The following is a 24774-nucleotide window of genomic DNA, read 5'->3' on the forward strand; positions in this document are numbered from 1 at the left end:
GGTTAACTAGATAAGTTACGAAATAATAATAATATGAAAACACGTTATTTATATAGCGCTTTTCTCCCAATGAGACTCAAAGTGTTCACAGTTACAAAAAGGGGAAAAGAAGACCACATTTAAGGAAATGAGACCAAACACCAGGAAAGATACAATGCAGGATGGAACAGCACTGTAGCTATTAAATGCTGTATAGGTTGTGGTTCATTAATTAGATGCCTGGGTAAACAGGTAGGTCTTGAGCTGGAAATGCACATCAGAACAGTGAAGTCATTAATCAGGGGTCCTTGTTGAAATATTTGAATTGTAGCACTCCTTGTTGTCATGAATTTGTACAATTATGCTCTCTTGTATTGCTACTGTATATTTCTAGTTCTAATTATGTTTTAATTGTGTTGTAGCTCCACGCTCCACTATTCAGCTTCATAATTCACAAGATTCTGACATGAACAAATCCAATTCCCCTATTTTCAATGAATGCATGAAGCACATTAATTTTGACAATGAATCTACATGGAATGAGAATGTGGTCTCCAACACAACCCGAGGGAGCCTGCATCGCCTCTTCATTGGTGCCCAACGTCAGGAGCCCTACTATGTAGCTATACCTGCCACTATCTTTTACAGCCTGCTGTTCATTTTTGGCATCCTGGCTAATGGGCTCAGTATCCTGACTCTTATCAGAAATGGGAGGATGAAAGTGAGTGCCGTTCGCTTTTACCTCCTGAGTTTGGCCATGGCAGATGTCTTGTTGATGCTTACTATCCCAGTCACTCTGTACCGATATTTCTGGCAATACTACCCTTGGGCACTCTCGGACCCTGTGTGCAAACTGTACTTTATGATAAGGCAGGTCTACTGTGCTGTAACTAGCTGGACCATTATTGCATTTACTTCTGCGAGATACATTGCAATATGCCATCCTATGTGGTCTATCACTGGACTTCGAAAATCCCGCATGGCATACCTACTGGCCTTTATCTGGTTTCTGTCCTTCCTTACCACCATACCTGTGGCCATAGTGTATGGCCAGACTTCAGCCTGTATCCTAGACTACACTGCCACTTCTCCGGAAGAAGCCGTCCTTGATTCCACAGTATGTGAAATGCTAGAGCCAAAACCCTATATTGTTTACAAGAGCATCATGCAGACACGCAGCATCCTGTTCTTTGTCATGCCGCTGGTTACCATTATTATTTTTCACGTTCTAATCTTCCACCACCTGAATGTGAACCACCGTCAGAGGGAGAAAATAGGACTCACCGGCACACACTGGCATTTCTCTTCTGCACATATGAACCAGCCCCGATCTCGCCCACTTTCTGAAAAAAAGGCACGTCAACTTATGGGTGAGTACATGGAAGACCTGCCATTAGACCATCGTGTAGGAGTCACTAAGCATATGTAAAAATGATATAAAGAGCAATCCTTTATATATACTGCCTGTTATAAGAAGATAACCAGAGAGCCTTCAGTGCCGCTCTAAAACAACCCAAGAACCCCTAATTGACAGCTGCAAATGCTATGTTTGTAGGGGCTATAAAACCATTGAACAGTCATTTTAATATTTCATGATACATCATTAAACATAATTATATCATCACGATTAATCACACTTCCCTGTTTCCTGTCTGCATGGCAGTTTCTACATACAGTATGACAAAATGCGAGTGAAATTTTTAATATACGGTTACATTGGGTGAAATTAAAATGGTTCACCCAAGAATTATCACCAATGAATATGTGAGAGTCAAAATCCCAATCTTGTTTAAAGCAATACTTTAAACAATTCATGCCTTTGTAGCCCCCTTTCCATATGCATATGGGAACTACGCGGGTGACTACGCGTGCTGCTGTACTGTTGCTCACAGGAGGCCTAAGCCTCCGCCTCTGGGAGCCTGGGGTGAGCTCTTTCTCCTCAGTGCAGCACCTCCATCTGTGAGGGATTCCCGCGTGGGCGGTATAACCTCCCACAGGAACCAATACACAGTAAGAACTAATACACACACAATGTATTAACTATCTATACTGTACACACGTTAACATATATCAACCACATGTAATAGTAGTACTCCTGTATCCACAGTATACAGCCAATGTCCCAACACTTGGTGATTCCCCCAAGTACTGAGGGTGCGGTGGCATCAATACTCCTGGTTTCCTTCCCAGTCAATCCCACCCAATTATAAGATAGCGCTACCCCTGTGAGGGCAAGACTAGGCCTAGTCCAATGGGCACTGCCTACCCTCTTGCCGCCCATCGTCCGACTGAGCACGCTGGCTCCTGTCCCAACGGAAATCCTGTTTCTCTCCCCTTCCTGACACCCATTAGCTGGTACAGTCCCATGTGTTAATCCCCCCCCCCCCCCCACGAGGACTCTGGGACATGTAGTCCCTCTACAGGCTATGCGGAGCCTGTTCAAGATGGTCGCCACACTATTTCCGCAAGGCATTATGGGACTTGGAGTTCCCAATGCCTTTTTCAGGCCATCCAAGATGGCCACCACGCAGCTTGCCACTGCGCATGCGACCCACCTCTGCAATGGCCACACTACTTCTCCCCGATCGCGTGGGGTCCCGCCGAGCAGCTGGCCAGTTTCCCGCCCAGGTGCAGGGTAGGGTACTCGGCTACATTTTGTGTGAAGGAAGCCCAAATTTGAGACCCAATGCTATGTCCTTGTGACCTTGCGTCCTTGTGTAGGGAATTTTCTCTTCCAACAGATCAGAAACCAAACTTTGATTGTAAACTTCTCAGGCAGGGAGTAACTGTGCTTGTGTTCACCAAGCAAAGCGTTGCAACCGCTACTATCCAAAAATGATATCCAGAGACACTGTGTAATAACTTTATGATTTTTTTGGAGTAATGTATTTGTTCAGAAGCACAACTTTGGTGTAACTGCTAAGTGCTTACCAAATGTTTTAACCAAAGAAACCAAATGTATTCATCTACTAAAATAGAACAATGTAAATGTTATACAGGAGGGCCCTAGTCATGCGGCGGGTTCCGTTCTAAGGCAACGTGAAAATCGCCGGAATGCGGAACCGGCGATTTTTGTTATGTGCGCATGCGCAGACCGGCAATGCGCCGCTCTACGCATGCGCATCCTCGGCAAAACACCTAATTCTGCGCATGTGCGACCACGGACCGGTCCGTTCTGCGCATGCGCGACATCGTACCGGCCGTTCTGCGCTTGCGGCCGGTTCTGCAGACATGGCGGCCCCCTTCTCGGTACCGGCGGATCGGCGAAAAGCGGGGCACCGAGAAGCGGGGCCTTGCTGTATTGATCCAGTGACATTTGAGAGTATACAATAATGAAAAGATTTAGTCAATAACATTTCCTTATTCCGAACTAAGACTCCTTGGCAACAAATAGAGAGACAGGTTAAAGAGTTGGTTGTTAATTGTATACATTGGAGGGGGAAATGATTAAAGGCACAAGGAATATTCTAGCTGTATTAAACATGTTCTTTCATTGCCACTGACCTGAAACATTATTTTTCTTTCTTTGTATCATGTTACTCATCTTTCCGCTCCCATTTTGATGCAGCTGTTCTTAAGAGCATCTGCTCAAGGTCAAGAAAAACAACATTAAACGTCAACGGAGATGATGCACCTTTATAATTACAGAAATTCTCCTCCACATAAAAAAGCTCATCTGCTGTCCATGAAATTCCAGGATACTTAGATGTATACATAGGAATGGACAGTAAACAGAATAAGAATGACAGATCTAGCACTCGATAATAATGCTATGGTAGTTGTTTCCTAAATATGTTTAGACTTGGATGACATTTTTGAACGCATAAAACAATAGTAACATAGAATTGACGGCAGATAAGAACCACGCCCATTTTCATATCTGCTGTAAAACCTCACATCAGACCCTTTTTTGATCCCTGGATTTCATATTTACGATAGCCTTACAGATGTAGCCAGACCCTACTGTCTCAGAGCCGCAGGATAAAATGCTGTGCTCTGCCCAATGGGACACCCCTCAGGGAATTCCTCACTTCCGGGAGAAGCCGCGGTTTCCCCTGGCAGTGAGAACACTAAAAGCTGACTACGTCTGTGTACCTGACCCAAGCATGTTTTAATTCCCTCTACTGCCTCTGTGGGGAAGCTATTCCACCAATCCACCGCCCTTTCTGTGAAGAAGTCCTTCCTCAGACTTCCCCTTAGCCTGCCACTCTCCAGCTTCAGAGCTTGACCTCAAGCATGTCTGTCATGTCACAGTTACTGATTTACAAGCTCTTATTGTCTATGGAACCTGTAGGTTCTTGACCAGACACTCCATGAATCTGAATTTAATGTGAACTTTATTTTTGTGTATCAGTTCCTCTGTCTTCTTGCCTAATTAATGTTCTCTTTTTCATGCGTGTTTCTCCTGACTATCCCATTCCACTATCCACAGGCTTTTCTCTTTCATTCGTAAAAGCCCCCTATCTCTTTCAACTCCACACCCCCTCCTCCCACCAAAAATATATATATATAAGCCTCACTTTATATTTCAGCAGGACTTCTGACAGCTTTCTCAGGGCTATAATCTTGACCTGGCCCCCGTGGTGTTGGAGGGGGAGGTGCAGGCAAGTGGTTTGAGCGGGGAGTTGTGGGCGTCCTATTGAGTGGGGGGGGGGGGGCTCACACCATTGAGCATGGACCTGCCAAATCATGGAAGTTGCACCCTACTTCCAGTTGCAACTTCCCGTGATCGGCCCTGCTCTCCCCCTGTCGGCGACTGTGTATTTTTTAGTGGTGCTCCATCTCTCTCATCTGCGCCTTCTACTTCGAACATAAAAGATGGTTATCAGAATGTGTCCTGAAACTGCTTTATTAATCACAAAAACAAAAAAAATAATGTTTCCAGCACACAAAAGACGATAAGGGGATTGGTGAGCACAAAATCATTTAATGAAAAACACAAAGTGAGTGTGAAACCACAACGTACAATAAAGGGGAAGGGAGAGGAAAGGGATGGGGTGAGGCAAACATAAAAGTACAAAGGAAAGGGGGGCAGCGGGGGCTGTGCTCACCAATCCCCTTATCGTCTTTTGTGTGCTGGGAACATTCATTTTTTTGTATTGTAGTAGGGAGGAATTAGGGTCCTCCCTGTTCCACATTGCACCTACTATTCCATATGCCCGTTTGAGTGCCATCTATATTTTTGTTGTGCTTTATTAATCACAGTTTGTTTCATGAATACTAATATATATTATCATTCCTTTGCAGGCGCTGTGGTAATTGCTTTTTTTCTATGCAACTTCCCTGACACTGCCTCGTCTCTCATGCAAATATATATTGATAATTGGAATGCACATGTCTACAGGGTATACACCTGGCTGAAGACCTACTTATCTTTGCCACTTTGGTACCTCAATAGCGCCTTGGATCCAATTCTATTCTGTGTTTCCTCCACTTCTTTTCGTAGTGCATGCTGGGAAACTCTGACAACAGTTCTCCCGTGGTATGATAAATCTACTGATGGGCCAGGCAACACATTCCAGGCACCCTGTGTAAGATCTGGGGGATCTTCCCTTGTGTCTGCCCCAAGTACACGTTCAACATGGACACTGAACTCCAATGAAGGGGAGCAAAGAGAGTGCTTGGGTCAGGCTCAGATCAGTGAGCCAAAACTCCTGTTCTTCCGGCACATCACTATGATGGAGACTGGAGAATACTCGGGACCCTAGGAAACCCTATAAAACAATGGGTATAATTCACTACTCTTTTTACAACTGCACATCTTTATAGATCAATTACAGGGTAGTCATGTAATAATGTCTGGATTAATAATATATTGTTAAAATGTTCTCTTAACTCATTTAGTTTCCGAGCACTATGTGCAATGTTAAGTTTACTATTGTTAATGATACAGTTAAGTGATGTTAATACACATGCTAAATTGTTCAATGTGATTTATATACAGGCATACCCCGCATTAACATACGCAATGGGACCGGAGCATGTATGTAAAGCGAAAATGTACTTAAAGTGAAGCACTACCTTTTTTCCACTTACCGATGCATGTACTGTACTGCAATCGTCATATACATGCATAACTGATGTAAATAAGGCATTTGTAACAGGCTCTATAGTCTCCCCGCGTGCGCACAACTTCGGTACAGGTAGGGAGCTGGTATTGCTGTTCAGGACGTGCTGACAGGCGCATGCGCGAGCTGCCGTTTGCCTATTGGGCGACATGTACTTACTTGCGAGTGTACTTAAAGTGAGTGTCCTTAAAGCGGGGTATGCCTGTATATATATTAAATATATATATATTATATATAATATGATAACATAGTTGGAAAAGGTATGGGTAAAAAATTGTAAACGTATAAAAAAAGGGAGAACTGGAGATGAAACTGTAAGGAAAATAGGAGATGCTGAAAATATAAGAAGCAAGAGTACAACAAATACATTCAGAAGAATGGTCGGGACAAAGTGAAAAAGTCATTTTCTTGGCTTTAGACAGCAGGATTGCTTCTCTATTTCAACAAATGACTATTGTAATATATTCTCGTTGACCTTTAATTTTGATAACTTGCCAAATGTAGTTTAGATGGTTGGCATGGAGTTTGGTATTACCATCCCAGTTACTGTTTTATCTGTTTATGACATGCAGATTATGGCTTATATGCGCACCCCCTAAAAGTTTGCAATATGCACAGGTCTCTGCCAAGTGATCTGGTAAAATAAATACTGTGCACGTGTCCACTCAAATTACAGTAGACCGTAGATGCAGAGGAGGTGTGTGACTAAGGGAATATTAAATATATACACAGAAAGAGAACAGAACCCAATTACACGGAAAGAGAATTGTGTATGGAGAATGTAAGTGCACTGAAAAACTGAAGCCCGTTTTATTGGGGTGGGGATGGTGGGGGGGGAATTATCAGCAGCCTCTTGTGCTATTTTTAGGAATGGTAAATTAGCTTCATTTAATAATCTCCCATTTAATCATCATTTTGGGTGTTTTCTTTCAAAGTAGCAGGACATGTTTTATGTAAGTAATGTACTGCAGTATAAAGCATAAACTAAGTAAGATTATACATTTCCAGCCATCCAAATTATATTCTCCCTAGAGGCCAGGCGCCCCCCAAAAAAACATCAATAGAGTGAACAGGAATATACACCCCACAGGATTATAATAGGGCGAGAGTATTTATGGCTTTTTGTAAATCACACTGTAAGACATTTGAAACACTGGATTTTGTAAAATAATATACATATTGTTCATATTGGTAAGGATTACTGCAGGCAGAGAAGGGTGGGGGAGCCATGTTGATCCTTCCATGTAGTAACAAAGGAGGGCGAGGGAGTTGGGGGTATGATACCTTTTATTGGGCTAACAAGTAGTTGATGTTACTGGCTTTTGAAGCTCTGAGGGTTCTTCATCGGGTCCTTGAGCCTGAGAGGTTGGAAAGCTTGTAACAGATCAACTACCTGTTGGTCCAATCAAAGTTATCACCCCCCCCCCTACTCCCTCTCCCTCCTCTGGTTACTATAAAGATTACTGTGAGATCCTAAGAGCTGTGTATCAATAACCTGACAAGTATTACAATTTTTTGGTTGATCTGAATCAACGTTTTTGACCGAGCTAAAGTAAAATGAAAAAAAAAAGACAGAATGTAATACTCTGTGGCCTCCTTAACTCCCCTCTAACTATTGCTCTACATAATCAAGCAAGTTGTTACAAACACCACTTTCAAGCACAAGTGTATCAGTGCAAAGTAAAGCGTAGAAACAAAATACAAAGGGCCAGATGCACAAAGCTCCATTATTGACCTAACGAGGCAGTTACGTGCTGTTTTCAGCCATAACGGCTTCTTGCATTAGCTATAACAGAAGTTAGTGCTATATATGCAAGAGAGGCCTTGCCTGTAACAACGCCCATCCACAGAGCTCCGTTATAGTAACGCAATCCTATGTTACTAGAGTCACAAGTGATATATATATATACACACAGTTGTGTGAAAAAGAAAGTACACCCTCTTTGAATTCTATGGTTTTACATATCAGGACATAATAACTATCATCTGTTCCTTAGCAGGTCTTAAAATTAGGTAAATACAACCTCAGATGAACAACAACACATGCCATATTACACCGTGTCATGATTTATTTAACAAAAGTAAAGCCAAAACGGAGAAGCTATGTGTGAAAAACTAAGTACACCCTAACTGCTTCCATAGAAATTAAGATACTAAGTAGCAGACAGGTGCTGCTAATCAAATGCCCTTGATTAATTGATCATCAGCAAGTGTGACCACCTCTATAAAAGCCGACGTTTTAGCAGTTTGCTGGTCTGGAGCATTCAGGTGTGTGTTAACACAATGCCAAGGAGGAAAGACATCAGCAATGATCTTAGAGAAGCAATTGTTGCTGCCCATCAATCTGGGAAGGGTTATAAGGCCATTTCCAAACAATTTAAAGTCCATCATTCTACAGTGAAAAAGATTATTCAAAAGTGGAAAACATTCAAGACAGTTGCCAATCTTCCCAGGAGTGGACATCGCAGCAAATTCACCCCAAGGTCAGACCGTGCAATGCTCAGAGAAATTGCAAAAAACCCAAGAGTTACATCTCAGACTCTACAGGCTCAGCTAGCATGTTAAATGTTAAAGTTCATGACAGTACAATTAGAAAAAGACTGAACAAGTATGGTTTGTTTTGAAGGGTTGCCAGGAGAAAGCCTCTTCTCTCTAAAAAGAACATGGCAGCACGGCTTATGTTTGCAAAGTTGCATCTGAACAAACCACAATACTTCGGGAACAATGTCCTTTGGACAGACAAGACCAAAGTGGAGATGTTTGGCCATAATGCATAGTGCCAAGTTTGGTGAAAACCAAACACAGCATATCAGCACCTACACCTCATACCAACTGTCAAGCACGGTGGTGGAGGGGTGATGATTTGGGCTTGTATTGCAGCCACAGGACCTGGGAACCTTGTAGTCATTGAGTCGACCATGAACTCCTCTGTATACCAAAGTATTCTAGAGTCAAATGTGAGGGCATCTGTCCAACAACTAAAGCTTGTCCGAAATTGGGTCATGCAACAGGACGATGATCCCAAGCACACCTGCAAATCTACAACAGAATGGCTGAAAAAGAAAAGAATCAAGGTGTTGCAATGGCCCAGTCAAAGTCCAGACCTCAACCCGATTGAAATGCTGTGGCTGGTCCTTAAGAGAGCTGTGCATAAACAAATGCCCACAAACCCCAATGAACTGAAGCAACGTTGTAAAGAAGAGTGGGCCAAAATTCCTCCACAACGATGTGAGAGACCGATCAAGTCATACAAAAAATGATTACTTCAAGTTACTGCTGCTAAAAGTGGTTCTACAGGCTATTGAATCATAAGGTGTATTTAGTTTTTCACACATGGTTTCTCCATTTAGGCTTTATTTTTGTTAAATAAATTATGACACAGTGTAATATGTCATGTGTTGTTGTTCATCTGAGGTTGTAGTTACCTAATTTTTAGACCTGCTAAGGAACAGATGATTGTTATTATGTCCTGATATGTAAAACCACAGAATTCAAAGAGGGTGTACTTTCTTTTTCACACAACTGTGTGTATATATATATATATATATATATATATATATATATATTTCACTTGTGACTCTAGTAACATAGGATTGCGTTAAAGTGATGAAAACGCGTAGGGAAGAGTTTTTTTAAGCTATTGAGAATTCACTCATTCACTCACCGTTAACTGCTAATGCACCACGGACGCTCTTGGGACATTTTGTTTGCTGCTGGGTCTTACATCCGCCTTTGAGGGGTCACACTTACCACACCTCCCATCCGGATACTGCTATGAGGGTGGTGGACTTCCGGGTCATGCTGTGAAGGGCTGTGCAGTTCCTGTACCTCTACTGGACGACGGTTCAAAGAAGCTGGGACTTCACAGAAGGAGAGAGTGGCGTGCAAGTGGAGCAACATCGTTGTGCAGTTGGCGAATGAGTATACTCATTACATGCTTTTACCTTTTATCCGTTTGTGAGTTTAAATTTGTTGGATCTACCATTTTTTATTAAATTGTATTTTTTCAAGCTGCACTAGGATCGGGCGCTTTCTTTTCTTGTTGTTCATATATATATATATATATATATATATATATATATATATATATATATATATATATAAATGTAGCGGTCATGTAAAATGCCTACAGTCATCTCTCCTGCTGGCAGCAAGGCCTGGTAAGTGTGGGCATGCCAGCAGTAATCATGGAAGTTTTCCCTCACACCCTGGTGGGGTGCCCTGTGAAGGGATGGGACTGGTCACATGCTCTGACTCCATGGTTAGTGATGTCAGAGGTGTGTCAGCCTCAGAAGTTACATAAGGCACAGCACTGTGTCAAGAGTTAGTTCTGTCAGAGTTCAAGGCGAGTACAGTTGCTGGAAAGTTCTTGCAAGGTTCAGGAAGGAGTTCAAGTTTTGCAGAGTGTTAGTTATGTTCTAGTAACTCCATGGGAGACTGTGTCCAGGGACCTGGCACAGGGCAGTGATTCCTGCGGGAATAGTGAATCCCTCATCTAGGTGACATACCTATCAAAGGGGAGCACGGGCGAGATGATCGGCTAAATACACCCATTGTGGAGGGCAGCTATGCCCACCGTGACAATAAAGATGGAGCTGATCAGAGAAACCCCTGTGTGTGAGAGTCCAATGATTACACAGGAGGTTGCACCACCGAGGAGTTCCTCGTCAGGATCATCCCCATGCGGACGCAGGGACCCTGGTGAGGTGGAGGCGCTGCACTGGAACTAGGTGAGACTCAGCACACTACCTCAGCTGCCTGTCTGACGGGTCCTCCCCACACACCATCATGCGGGAGACTCAGGAGTCCTGTAGCCAACAGGTGCACCATCAGGCATATCTACACTGTAATGGGGTCCGGTTAGACCACAGGGGCCAATGTGAGATTGGGTGGGTCAGGCCGGGCCAGAAATACCGTTACATTTGGAGGCGCTGCTGAGATCAGATCTGTCATCAGGACAGGCTCTAGCTAGGCACACTGGGAAACAGGGAGAGAGTCTGCTGCCACTCTGTGCTGCGTAGGGACGGACCTAGGGGTGGTCAGGGGGCTGACGGGATATTGTCAGTTCGCAGGGACAACCTAGGGGCCTGAAAGGAGTGAGGGGTTTGGAGCCGGGCTATAGCTGACCGAGTCACCTTGAGGCAGTGCTAGTTGGTAGGATGCCAGAAGGGATAGCCTGGTAACATGGTCAGGAATCATGGAGAGGGTCTGCGCTAGGCTGACCAAGACAGGTAGACGCCCCAAGTACTGCATGGCAGAGCCAGAGTACCTAGCCCATTCCAGACACTCACCGTAGGGAGCACAGACTGGGAGGAAGGAGTCACAGCAGACACTGAGAGAGTGAGCCTAGCCTGAGGTAGTGCAACACTGGGTCACACCTAGATAAGGTACACATGTGGTGGTGCATCTGAAGCTAATCTTTATTGTACCGGTGTGGTGGCTGCCCCGCAGAGTGGAGCCCCATGTACGATAACTGTTACGAGAGAGTGGAGGATCCGCGTGGGGCGGAGAACATGAAATGGCGGACAGAGGCTGATGGGGAGGGCACCCGTGGCGTGCAACCCACTGAAGAGCAGACTGTCGCCGAGTTATCATTGACCAATCTGCTCTGGAGCGGAGCGAAGGCCGTGGCTGCCCCGTTTTTATCCTGTTTGGGACAGCGAGGGGCCACCCTTGAAGAGTGTGAGGAAATTGTAATAATTGGGGGAGAACCCCGCGAGGAGAGCAAACAAATGGACTTTTTGGGCGTAAAAGTCAATCAAAATGGCGGTTCCCGCTTGCTAGGGAAACCGCATGGGCCAGTCACAGAAAAAATGGCTGATGCAGGACTTGCAAAGAGCTGGCCGGGAATGGCGCGAACAGCAGAGCCCCGCCCTGATGGGGGGCATGGCGCGAAAGCTATGGCTGCGCCGGGATGGACAGTGACTAACTCAGCCCCTGTGCTGAGTCAACCGCTTAGTCTATGGGACCCTCCCCTGATTTCTACCAGGGGGAGTGACTTTCAACTATGGCCTGTGGGAATGCACCCACTGGGCCCAGGGACTGATATCCAGACGGCGCCACTACAGAAAGTAGTTCCGGCCGTGGAAGAGCCGTGCAAAAAGGATGGTTATCTTGCACAGAGGGCGGCTGCCAGAAAAAGGCGGGAACTAGCCGCGGGAAAAGACCCCCACCCTTGTGGGGAAATTGGCGCGAAAACGCTAACCGCGCCCACCAGGACTGAGAGAGGTGCGGCCTTAATTAAGGGGCATGATATTCCCCTGTGGGACCCGCCCATTATTGCAACCCCTGGGGGCGGGTTCCAGCTCTGTCAGAGAAGGGAGGAGCCGAAGCAGGGAGTGGCGGATCCAGCAACTTCCACCAGCCAGTTGCGAGGAACCACTAAGCTGGAAAGACCTTTACAGAGAGTGGCTCCTGTAAAGAGAATGGCCTGCTCCTCCACTGTGGGCACAATGGTCTCTACACAGCCCTACTCAGTGCCCGGCGGGGTGCTAGCAGTGAGGGTGGCCAACACCGAGACGGTGGTCGGGCTCTGCCTACAATGCGGGCTGCCCGGAGGAACGGTCAATACGGCGGCACGTTGCCCTCATTGCGGGACTTTGTACCTGTGGCCTATGCCCACATTTATTCCTATACAGCCTACTGACCCCCCGGTGGACGTGACAAGGCGCTCCGCCGAGTCCCCGGGCGCACTATGGATCAACCGCGCGAGTCCCGGAGACAAGGGACTGGAGCCGGTCAAGTCGGCTGGGTCAGTAGCGATCGAGGCGGCTGAATCAACCCCCGCGTTCGGGGAAAAGAGACTGTCACCCCGCCCGGAGACCCCTAAGTCAGGAAAAGGGGATTACTCAGACGAGGACCTCCGTGAGCTGGCGGTGGTAAAAGCGGAGTTGAAAAGGCAGACCGGAAGGACGACACCCCGTGGGGTGAGTGGCAGGACGTCCCCCGCAGATCGGCGACCCGACCGACGGAGTCCCGCCATCCCAGGACCTGGCGGAGACGGGAGAGAGACGCCTACACCCCTGCGGACGGGTAAGCCAAGCAGCCCTATTACTTACCTGGTTACAGCGGACGGCGAAGCGCTGGAGGGGCCGCGCCAGGCCCAAAGCGCACGTGGAGGGACGGCATCACTTCCGGCAACGACGGCGGAGCAATCGGATGTCGTCATAGAGGAAGAGATCCCGCATGGCGGTCCCACGCAAGATGGTGACGTTTCCGGTTCCGGGGAGGACGTCACTTCCGGTGGCGACGGCGGAACCCATGAAGAAAAAGCAGCGACGCTTCGGCGATCGGGGGAAGGTCCCCGATCACTTACAAAGCCCAGAAATTGGAGAGACGATCTCAGGACTGAGGAGGGTGAGACATCATCCTTGGACCAGTCTACGGACAGCCAGGAGCGGGTCGTAACCCCCGTTCCGTGCCCCTATGCCCAAACCCCCGCCATAGTTAATACCCCTACCCCCATCCCACGGTCACCGGGTTCACCGCCTAGCCTGGAGTACGTGGACAATTCACAAGGGGGAGAGGGAAGACGGACTGGGGAAAGGCAGCGCAGTGGCGCTACGGAGGGCGATTCAAGGGGAGGGGGAGAATTGAGAGTGGCAACTACAGCACCCCAACCCGTAGTAAAGGCCTCGGGGTCGTTTAGGTGGTCTGTACCGCGGTCTGAGCGGTCATCAGGGGTATTTTCCATGGACGATGATAGGGACTCAGGAGGGTCAAACAGATTCCGGGAGAACCGGTGGTGGGCCCCATTATTTGAAGGGTACTCGGCCTGGATGGACCGCACTCGGTTCCTCATCCGGCGAGAGGATGTAGTGGACTATTGGTGGGCGGTGGGAGAGTTTACCCCAGAACAGAGGGACAGAGAGCTGCAGGAGCGATGGCTGCAGATTGAGAATAGGGAAATAGAGCCTATGGGTCCCAGTATTTTGTCAGACCCCGTGGACCCTGACGAACCCCTATCATGGGTGCTGCCTGGGAGGGGAGGTAAGGCTGACCTGACTAGAATTAGTAGGGCCGAGAGAACCATAATGGCTCGGTATAAATCTTCCCACGGGTTGGAGTACCCGTATGTCCCTGAGCCTCTCATGGATGAGATAGAGGACAACCGGGATAGGTGGCTTAGGGAGGCCATAGAAATGCACCTAGTGGGGAGAGGGAGTTCCGTGATAGGAAAGAAGGCCGAGGAACGGATAGAACATTTAATCCGCATATGGGCCATTGGGAGAAATATCTATAAACACAGAGTAACATATAGACCAGAGAGGGGATTACCCAGGCATTTCTCAGTAACAGTTCTGGATATGGGGGGTAGAGAAGTAAAGAAACCGGACCCCTATCACTATTTTTAGGTGGTACTGTGCATCACGCGGGTCTGTGGCTGCTGTTCGGGGCGGGCTTGGCGGATGACTGTATTCATGTGTACTGCATTATGAGGAAATTTGTGTGATGTTAATTATGTTTTCCGTTACAGTGCTTCCTGGAAAAAGGTATACAAATTTAGGTCCCAGCGAGGACGATGGGATTCACCAGGGGGAGAATGTAGCGGTCATGTAAAATGCCTACAGTCATCTCTCCTGCTGGCAGCAAGGCCTGGTAAGTGTGGGCATGCCAGCAGTAATCATGGAGGTTTTCCCTCACACCCTGGTGGGGTGCCCTGTGTATGGATGGGACTGGTCACATGCTCTGACTCCATGGTTAGTGATGTCAGAGGTGTGTCAGCCTCAGAAGTTACATAAGGCACAGCACTGTGTTAAGAGTTAGTTCTGTCAGAGTTCAAGGCGAGTACAGTTGCTGGAAAGTTCTTGCAAGGTTCAGGAAGGAGTTCAAGTTTTGCAGAGTGTTAGTTATGTTCTAGTAACTCCATGGGAGACTGTGTCTAGGGACCTGGCACAGGGCAGTGATTCCTGCGGGAATAGTGAATCCCTCATCTAGGTGACATACCTATCAAAGGGGAGCACGGGCGAGATGATCGGCTAAATACACCCATTGTGGAGGGCAGCTATGCCCACCGTGACAATAAAGATGGAGCTGATCAGAGAAACCCCTGTGTGTGAGAGTCCAATGATTACACAGGAGGTTGCACCACCGAGGAGTTCCTCGTCAGGATCATCCCCATGCGGACGCAGGGACCCTGGTGAGGTGGAGGCGCTGCACTGGAACTAGGTGAGACTCAGCACACTACCTCAGCTGCCTGTCTGACGGGTCCTCCCCACACACCATCATGCGGGAGACTCAGGAGTCCTGTAGCCAACAGGTGCACCATCAGGCATATCTACACTGTAATGGGGTCCGGTTAGACCACAGGGGCCAATGTGAGATTGGGTGGGTCAGGCCGGGCCAGAAATACCGTTACATATATATATATATATATATATATATACACACACATCATTTTTTCTTCTTATACAGTGCAGTGTACTCTACACTGTAAATACAATTGTGCAGGCAAATTAAGTCCCTATCCTGTAGAGGTTCCAATCTAATTTTGGTGCTTGAGGGAGACAATGCGACATGCCCAAGGTCACTAGAAGAGCTGGCACTGCGATTTAAACTGGGTTTCCCCAGCCTCATTATCCGTGAGCTACTCCTTCCGCTATATCACAAAGAAAGACTGAGTTATTTCTGAAGGATTTAGATTGTTATGGAACTACTTTTTGAAAAGTTTTACAGGGGTGGAGATAAGGCCGGAAACCTGGTGGCTAATCTTTTTAAGAATAATAGCTCTAGTACTTTCATTACATCTCTAAAAGATAACAATGGTATTATATACCCTAAGCAGTACAAAATACTGTAGCTGACATTGTTGCTGTTTTTTTCCTGCACTCAGTACAAGTAAGGAGGACGGTCCAACTGATGGATAGGATCAAACCACCACACATCTCGGCTGAAATTCTGGGAGCTCCCAATTCTAGAGCAACAATTCTAAGCTGCACTGCTGAATGTAACAAAAGCTTTGATTTAATGGGGTCGAAGAACCTTTAGCAACAGTTTTTGATCATCTCTTATTAGTTGAAAATTGCCCAATTTTAAATTTGGCTTTATACAGATGATTACATAAAAAAAAATGTAAAGGCCTTGAAGATCCTGCTTTGTGCCATGCTACATCTTTATTAAATCACGATTGTAAACTTTGTACAGACATTCTCGCAAAGTCAAAATATATTTTTCTGATTTCAGAGAACCAGCCTGGTTTTGTTTTAGGAAGAAACTCTGCCCTGCCCTGCAAGATTAGAAAGGTTTTTCTCTGCTGTTTATTATTAAACTTGGTGTACTTACAAAATGGATACATATGGGAGCCCCAAGCCCCTAGTTGACATTTCTTTAGGCCTGCGGTTCTAAGGAAACCTCTACCTCACTCCCTTATCAGTGGCATATTTCCCACTATGCTGGGTAGGCTATAGCCAGTAGCGGATTTAAAAAAAATGTCACCCTTAGGCACTTACCTGGTGCTGCCCTCAGCCTTCAGCGGCATTTGACACCACACCGTCCTGTTGCCATGACAACGCAACACTGTGTGCCGTCATGTTGCCGGATGCGCATGCGCGATCAGCAAGGGCCCATCTCGCATGCGCACAAGCGGCTGACAAGCACCGTTCTATGCCGCCACCAAATTTTGCCGCCCTACCCCTTGGCTTATCGGGCCTAATGGGAAATCTGCCACTGACTATAGCCTAGAGCAGGCAGGTATGAAGAATACCGGAGCAGTACCACAAGGTGGAAAAAAAAACCGCAACCGCGCTTCATAAACGCGTAGGTGTGATTGTTTTATCCCTGGGAATCCATGTGATCTAATAGAATTTATTTTACGCGAGTCATCGCTTGATCCTTTATCATTTTTTCCACCTCGTGGCAGCGCTCCGGTTTTCTTCATACCTGCCTCGACTTCTATGGTTGCGGACGCACACCGCTGGACATCCACTAAACATCAATCTCCTGCAGACGCACAAGGGTCACCTGGATACATGTGTGTGACCTGTGTTTGGATTTATCTATGCCCTAAATGTAAACTTCAGCCAGCTATTTATAGAGGATGTTTATTGCGCTGCTGAGTTTGGGGCCCAATGGTTGGGACCCCATTAGGTGCTATTCCTTCCATCAAGTTATATCTGCTTAGAGTAAACTGCATACAGTTATAAAGAATATTCTGGAGTTTATACATTACTAACTTTACAAACATTTGGAGCCCATACCGAGTCTGAGCATCATTATCCTGCAGGACTTTAACTCTTCCATAGCCTAGAGCGGCAATTTTTTGGGGCGTGGCCATTTGGCGGGCGGGGGAGGGGGAGAAATGTGTGTGTGTGAGAAAGCCTTGCCTTTTCCAGAGCGGCCCACTCCTATAGCGTTGGGTCATCATGGCGACCTGACGTCACATGATGCCGCAATGAGACATGACGCCACGTTGCCATGACAATGACATGGCATGTCATGACGTCAATAGAGAGCCACCCCCAAGCCTACAGGCGGCAGAAATGTAAGTCCGCCACTGTCCCTTATTTTCTCCCTCTGCCCTAGCTGGTTCTGTGTTACCACACCCAATGTATGTTTGGCCAGAAACAGCTTGGAGTCAATAAGTGTTCCTTTATAGTCATAATAGCTGATGTCATTAATAATATTAACCCTAAAGTTGCTATGTTTGCAGTGGCACAGTGCACTGAAAAAGTATATTCATTCATTGTAATAGAATTTTTTTTTAAATAATTTAATGGGAAACAATAATGATAAAAAAACTGAACTATTTAAAGAGAAAGAAAATGTAGATCCTCATTCAGTCCACCAGGGACTATAGCACATAAATCCATTACCCCCAAGACTCAGTCCGTTGCTCTAAATGTACTCCTTTAGGTCAGTAATGTACCCTAACAATCTCCGTAACCAGCAAAGGTTTGGAAGAACTATTGTGAAATCAAAAGCTTTTCAACTGATGTCAACATACAGCTCAATCCTGTTATAACGCGATCCGTTAAAACGCGAATCCGCTTATAACGCGATGCAAGTATGGCTCCCAATTTTCGTATATTTATTAATACTTTACAACACAATTATTGGTATCTTTAATACTTTATTGTACAATGCATACAATTTGTACATCATCTCATCTCATTCTCTTTATCTCGCTTCTCTCCTTCTCCACCTCCATCTACCCCCCGGTTCTGCAGAAACTTGCGCTCTATTCACTTACCTGACTTTGAGTCCACTTTACGCTGCTCCCTCTCCTCTCTCAGCTCTGCTACAGACCCTGACAACCTGGTCAGAAAGTACAACTCTGTCTTGTCCTCGTCTCTTGATCTACATGCCCCGCTTTCTCTCTGCCGCCCTCGCCCTTCTAACCCTAGACCCTGGCTAAATTCCCACACGCGCATGCTGCGTTCCTCCACTCGTTCCTCTGAACGCCTCTGGAGAAAGTCTCTGTAAGGAATCCGCTCCGCGGTTTACTGGTTGCCTTACCTTGCAGACTTGTGCAGTCCTGGAGCACCTCTCCTGATGTTTGCTGCAGCCTGGATTCACTCACCAAAGCTATACACACTCCCTCTGGTATCTACTGCAGCTGTGCAGCCTATCACTGCAACCTAGACTTGCATTCATTCATTGGAGCAGTACCTTCACACCCCCCTCCGGGGATTGGCCCGCTGGCCTTTAAGTATTGTCTTCCCATAATGCTCCCTGCCGAGCATAGTCCTTACTGGATGTCAACTGTTTTGCCACAAGCTCTCGCTTGTTCCCCTTTGCTGATACCAGGTCACGCCCTGCGTCCTTCAGCTTCCTTCAAGCCGTTTGTTCTCCAATGCTGATTCCAGGTTACGTCCTGCATCCTTCAGCTCCCTTCAAGCCGCTTGTTCCCCTGTGCTGAAGCAGAGATTCGTTCCTGCGTCCTTCAGCCTCCTGGATTCCTGCACTAAGTAGTGGTTTCGTCCCTGCGTTCTGCAGTCTCCTGGATTCCTGCACTGTAGCGGAGGTTTCCCTGTATCTACAGCTTCCTGGTTCCTGGGGCCTACTCTTTCCCTAATATAGAGAGGCCGTGTCCTGGTTCCTGCGCTGAAACAGTGGATTCCCTTGCCCGCTCAGGACTTTTGCGCTGTAGCACTGGTGCACCCGTGCAGCTAGACGGTGTGCTATTCTGGTCTGCCTACCATCTCCTGTGACCAGCACCATGGGCCATGGTCGTCGCTCGCGCAAAGGCCAACCCCGCGCTCCTAAGCTGAAGCGGGTTTCTCCTATCTCCTTATTGCCGAACTCTTGCATGAACAATGTTTATCCTGACGTCTCCTGTTCTGATCCTGGCTTGTACAACGACGACGCTGTCTTCTCCAATCCTGATCCTGCGACATATGACTACGAACTGCGCAATCCGGATCAGCCTGCGCGGTCTCAGGTCGGTGCTTTTACAACCCCACCTCAGCCTCGCGGTCCGACCCTGGTTTGTGGCGAGCAGAACCCTGACAGTATGCTCGGCCCTACAAACTCGGACCCCGCTGAGGTGTGGGTTGGTAAGTTTTTTCCTAAAAACCTGTCCCAGCCTGTAGACCAGTCCCAGTTTGAGGATAATTATTTGTGCGATATAATACCTCTGATGGAAGATCCGTTTATGTTGGAGGGCTTGACTCCCTTGCAAAAGAAATGCCGTAATAATCTGGTTTATAAGGCTTACTGCCTCAGATACTTAAAACAGTATCTGGCCCGTCTTTTGGCCATTACTAACATTGCTTGCTCCCCTGATTCCCCTTTAACTGGGGAGGAGCTGTGTCCTGTGGAACTGGTCAACGCCTGTAGTACACTCAATGCCCTGAATTTATCCTTGGACATTCCTATAGTATTCCCGGAACCTTCCGTCATGGTGGCTCTCGCTCACGAGACGCTGCATGTACTTTCCCGTGCATTGGATGATTGCTTGTTAAAACAGGATCGTCTCTTAGCCGCTCACGCCGTCGTTTGGCGGTATCCCTCGGCTACCAGTCCTGTTGCTAAACCGGGGGACGTATCTCTCTCTCCGGGAGATGACCAAACAGAACTATTACCAATATCTCCCAACGTAGCAACTGCCACAGTCCCAAGCTCTGATTGTATGCCCGGGTTCCCTTACACTAATGATATGTCTACATTAACCCCTGCCGATCAGTCCTGTGAGGTCCCCTTGGAGAACACATATGTGTCACTAACTAACACTAAGGTTCTTGTATCAGAGAATAAGTCCCTTAGTTCTCCTATTTCTAGCTTTGAATCCCTCTCTCTAGGTCTTGAGGGTTTTCCAGCTTTAAACTCTGCTAGACAGTCCTGCGCGCTTTCCCCGTCAGAGAAAGAATCCCTAAGTTCTGTTCCCAGGGTTATTTCTGTATTAACCTCTGTGGGGCAGCTCTCTGAGTTTCCTTTGGTAAATCCCTGTTCTCTGTCAGCCACGGTCACGCCCCTAGCTTCAGACGAGAGATTCCTGCTCTCTTCTAATACAGAGAAAAGGTTACCTATGTATTACTCTCAGGCATTGTCTGCATTAACCCCTGTAAATTCTTGCTGCCTCCAAGTTAATGCCTTCGTTGTAGCCTCAGAGAATGAGTCCACAAGTCAGACAGCAGAGGTTGCATTGAGGGATTCCCATAACCGTACGGAGTCCCTAGATATTCTTTGCTATAAATCCCCTGCTTCAGCTCAAGTTTCCGCAGCTTCGCCTCCGGAGACTTCGGCTAAAGTTCTGGTTCCTGATAAATGTAGTCAAGAGTCAGGTTTTTCCCTAAGCTTGGTCGCAGAGTTCCTTCTCCCGGGTATTTCACTGAACCAGCCTGTCGCCCACATAGCGGTGATCCCTGCTTCAGCGCATAGTTCCCACATTATGGAGTCTGCAGTAATTTCTGGTTTCCCAGATATTCCTTACCAAATACCTACTTCAGAGACCAGTACAGTTATGATTAACCCCCGTGTACTGTCTGAGTTCTTCTCCTCTTTATGCTTAGGGTTAAAAGCATACAGTAGTCTGTATGTTCCTCCTAGGGTTCATATTGTGTTCCCAGGAATGTTTGCTGACACACTGTTTTCTCCCAAAAGTGACGCTTTTTCATATAGATTAGTAAAAAGCTTGCACACGGTTTCCCTTTTCGCTGAATTGTGTCTTACTAGCTTTGAGACTCTGAGAGGTAATGATTCTCCTTCTGATTCTGAAGCTCTTTCTACAATGAGTATCCTGTCTGGGGGTCCCCCTGATTTCTCTCTCCAGGCTAATCCTTTGGGGATCAGCATATCTGTGGTCACTCCCTTAGTACTGTCTGAGGTCACCATGCACATATTACAAGTCCTGGGGTTTAAATCTGAGCTATTTAGCTGTCCTGCCTTTGCTGAAACCCAGTCCCTCAGTACTGTGTCTAAATATGTCCCAGCAAACATGGGGTTACTCTGGGAGGAAATTAAAGCTCCTGTCTTAAAGGGTATTTTTTCTCACATGTCCAGCAAATCTAGAACCTCAGTAGTTGTTTCTAAGTCACTTATCAATACATCTGATTTTTTCTCTAATCAAACCCAGACACCCTCACTATCGGTTAGGAGTCCTGGGATCAGAGATTTTGCACTAGAAAACACACCTATTCATGTTTTTGTCAGGTTAGGTACCCCTGTGGTTAGGGCCATTGCAGTTTCGGAAAAGACTCCTTGTACTCCTAAGGTGCCTGTCATTAAGAGTTTTCATAGTTCATACTTGCTGCTTGTTGATTCTCAAGGCTCTGTCACTGAGGTACAGACTTCAGCTTCTGATGTTAGCTTCCCTCCCACCACTACCCTGGCTCTGCCTTTTTTTCTAGCTATTGATTTGAAGATCCCAAGGACTATTCCTGATTCACTGACAATACTATCTCCCAATGAAGATTTCCCAGTATTGGGGAGCTCTACTGTTGTTTGCTTCTCTGCTCCTGCTAAACCATGGTTTTGTCCCTCGGAATTTTCGGTTGCCCCTGTTATTTCCTCTCAGTTGGAAATACTCTGTACGTATCCCAAGATTTCGGTCCCTATGCCGGGTTTACTGCTTGCCTTGTCACCTTCCATACCAATACCGGGAGATGCTTCCAACCAGCCTATACCCTTACTAACCATTACCTGGGAACCTTCTAGAGGAAAAATTTCTCGCAAATTTCAACATGCAGTGGTCAGCCAAGACTTTTTCTGTTACAAAGTTCCTCCTGGTGTATTCGATCTACTATCAGGGCCGCTGATCCTAGATTCAGGTTCCTTTATTAAAGACTGGGCTTCCTGTAGGGGTTCTTCTGCCGTTTCTGCTCTGGAACCCTCTGGTTCTTCACAGCCCTGGATTTCCAAGTCATTTTGCGGGGCGAGCCATGTACCAAGGATGTTTCTTCTACTACTCTTATTTCTTAGAACTGTACTCACTAAAGAACTGCTCGTTTACGGATGCCCTTTCTACCTAAAGAATTTTAGGAACAACTCAATGTCCCCAAGGCCCATGGATGGCCCTGTCTGGCCACAGTTCTCACCGGGGGGTGGGGGTACACTAAGGACTAATCATGAGTCTCTGGAGTACGACTCTAACCCCAATCCTAGACTGTTCAGCAACAATTCCCGGTCCTCCAACTCTATGAGTGCTCATGTTCGCCCGGAGGTCTCGCGTGAAGGGGGGGGTACTGTAAGGAATCCGCTCCGCGGTTTACTGGTTGCCTTACCTTGCAGACTTGTGCAGTCCTGGAGCACCTCTCCTGATGTTTGCTGCAGCCTGGATTCACTCACCAAAGCTATACACACTCCCTCTGGTATCTACTGCAGCTGTGCAGCCTATCACTGCAACCTAGACTTGCATTCATTCATTGGAGCAGTACCTTCACACCCCCCTCCGGGGATTGGCCCGCTGGCCTTTAAGTATTGTCTTCCCATAATGCTCCCTGCCGAGCATAGTCCTTACTGGATGTCAACTGTTTTGCCACAAGCTCTCGCTTGTTCCCCTTTGCTGATACCAGGTCACGCCCTGCGTCCTTCAGCTTCCTTCAAGCCGTTTGTTCTCCAATGCTGATTCCAGGTTACGTCCTGCATCCTTCAGCTCCCTTCAAGCCGCTTGTTCCCCTGTGCTGAAGCAGAGATTCGTTCCTGCGTCCTTCAGCCTCCTGGATTCCTGCACTAAGTAGTGGTTTCGTCCCTGCGTTCTGCAGTCTCCTGGATTCCTGCACTGTAGCGGAGGTTTCCCTGTATCTACAGCTTCCTGGTTCCTGGGGCCTACTCTTTCCCTAATATAGAGAGGCCGTGTCCTGGTTCCTGCGCTGAAACAGTGGATTCCCTTGCCCGCTCAGGACTTTTGCGCTGTAGCACTGGTGCACCCGTGCAGCTAGACGGTGTGCTATTCTGGTCTGCCTACCATCTCCTGTGACCAGCACCATGGGCCATGGTCGTCGCTCGCGCAAAGGCCAACCCCGCGCTCCTAAGCTGAAGCGGGTTTCTCCTATCTCCTTATTGCCGAACTCTTGCATGAACAATGTTTATCCTGACGTCTCCTGTTCTGATCCTGGCTTGTACAACGACGACGCTGTCTTCTCCAATCCTGATCCTGCGACATATGACTACGAACTGCGCAATCCGGATCAGCCTGCGCGGTCTCAGGTCGGTGCTTTTACAACCCCACCTCAGCCTCGCGGTCCGACCCTGGTTTGTGGCGAGCAGAACCCTGACAGTCTCACACTCTCGCAGACTTCCTTCACTACAAATTTATGCTATCCTGTTTCAACTCTGCCCTCTCGCAAGCTAAACAAGCCTACTTTTCTTCACTAATCAACATGCACAAGTCTAACCCACGCCGACTGTTCTCTGTCTTTGATACTCTACTCAAACCACCCTCAGCTGCCTCTCCTTCCTCCATCTCCGCTCAGGACTTTGCTGACTATTTTAAGGAAAAGGTGGAATCCATACGGCAGAACATCTCCTCTGTTTCTTCCCCCCATCCTACACCTCTTCCTAACTCTCCTCCTGCCTTCCTTGAGTCTTTTTCCACTGTCTCAGAGGAGGATGTGTCGCTGTTGATCTCCTCTTCTCCCTCTACCACTTGCCCTCTTGACCCCATTCCCTCCCATCTCCTAAAACCTCTAGCTCCTACTATAATCCCTACGCTTACACACATTTTTAACTCCTCCCTCTGCTCTGGAACCTTTCCATCCTCCTTCAAACATGCAACAGTCATACCATTACTCAAAAACAGCAAGCTTGACCCTACCTGTCTTTCTAACTATCGACCTGTCTCCCTCCTGCCTTTTGCCTCTAAACTACTTGAACGTCTTGTATTCTCTCGCTTGCTCCATTTTCTCAACACCTATTCTCTCCTAGACCCTCTACAATCTGGCTTCCGCACTGCTCACTCCACCGAAACAGCCCTCACTAAAATAACTGACGACCTCCATGCTGCCAAAGACAGAGGTCATTACACTCTGCTCATATTACTCGACCTCTCTGCAGCATTTGACACAGTGGACCACCCTCTTCTCCTCCACATTCTCCATACTCTTGGTATTCGGAACAAAGCTCTATCCTGGATCTCATCCTACCTCTCCTATCGTACTTTTAGTGTCTCTTCTGCTAACACCTCCTCCTCCTCTATTGATCTCTCTGTGGGGGTACCCCAGGGCTCTGTCCTGGGACCTCTTCTCTTTTCTCTGTACACACTCTCTCTAGGTGACCTAATAACATCTTTTGGGTTTAATTATCACCTCTATGCCGACGACACACAAATATACTTTTCAACACCTGACCTTAC

At 47.1% G+C, this 24774-nt stretch overlaps 1 protein-coding gene across 1 annotated transcript; it reads left to right on the plus strand.

Annotated features, from left to right (window-relative positions):
• The first annotated feature begins 407 nt into the window (after positions 1-407).
• On the plus strand, positions 408-5776 carry LOC142500959 (neurotensin receptor type 1-like). The gene is made up of 2 exons (XM_075610220.1): positions 408-1349; positions 5227-5776. Exons 1-2 carry the CDS (start codon positions 446-448, stop codon positions 5685-5687), a joined length of 1365 nt encoding a protein of 454 aa, XP_075466335.1. The 5' UTR covers positions 408-445; the 3' UTR covers positions 5688-5776.
• The last annotated feature ends 18998 nt before the right edge of the window (positions 5777-24774 follow it).

Source organism: Ascaphus truei, chromosome 8, assembly GCF_040206685.1.
Source record: "Ascaphus truei isolate aAscTru1 chromosome 8, aAscTru1.hap1, whole genome shotgun sequence".
Classification (NCBI taxonomy): Eukaryota; Metazoa; Chordata; class Amphibia; order Anura; family Ascaphidae; genus Ascaphus; species Ascaphus truei.

Coding starts and splice junctions, on each gene's coding strand:
- LOC142500959 (XM_075610220.1), top strand. CDS start 446: ATGAACAAATCCAATTCCCCTATTTTCAATGAATGCATGAAGCACATT. Junction 1,350..5,226: donor AAAGGCACGTCAACTTATGG/GTGAGTACATGG, acceptor ATTCCTTTGCAG/GCGCTGTGGTAATTGCTTTT.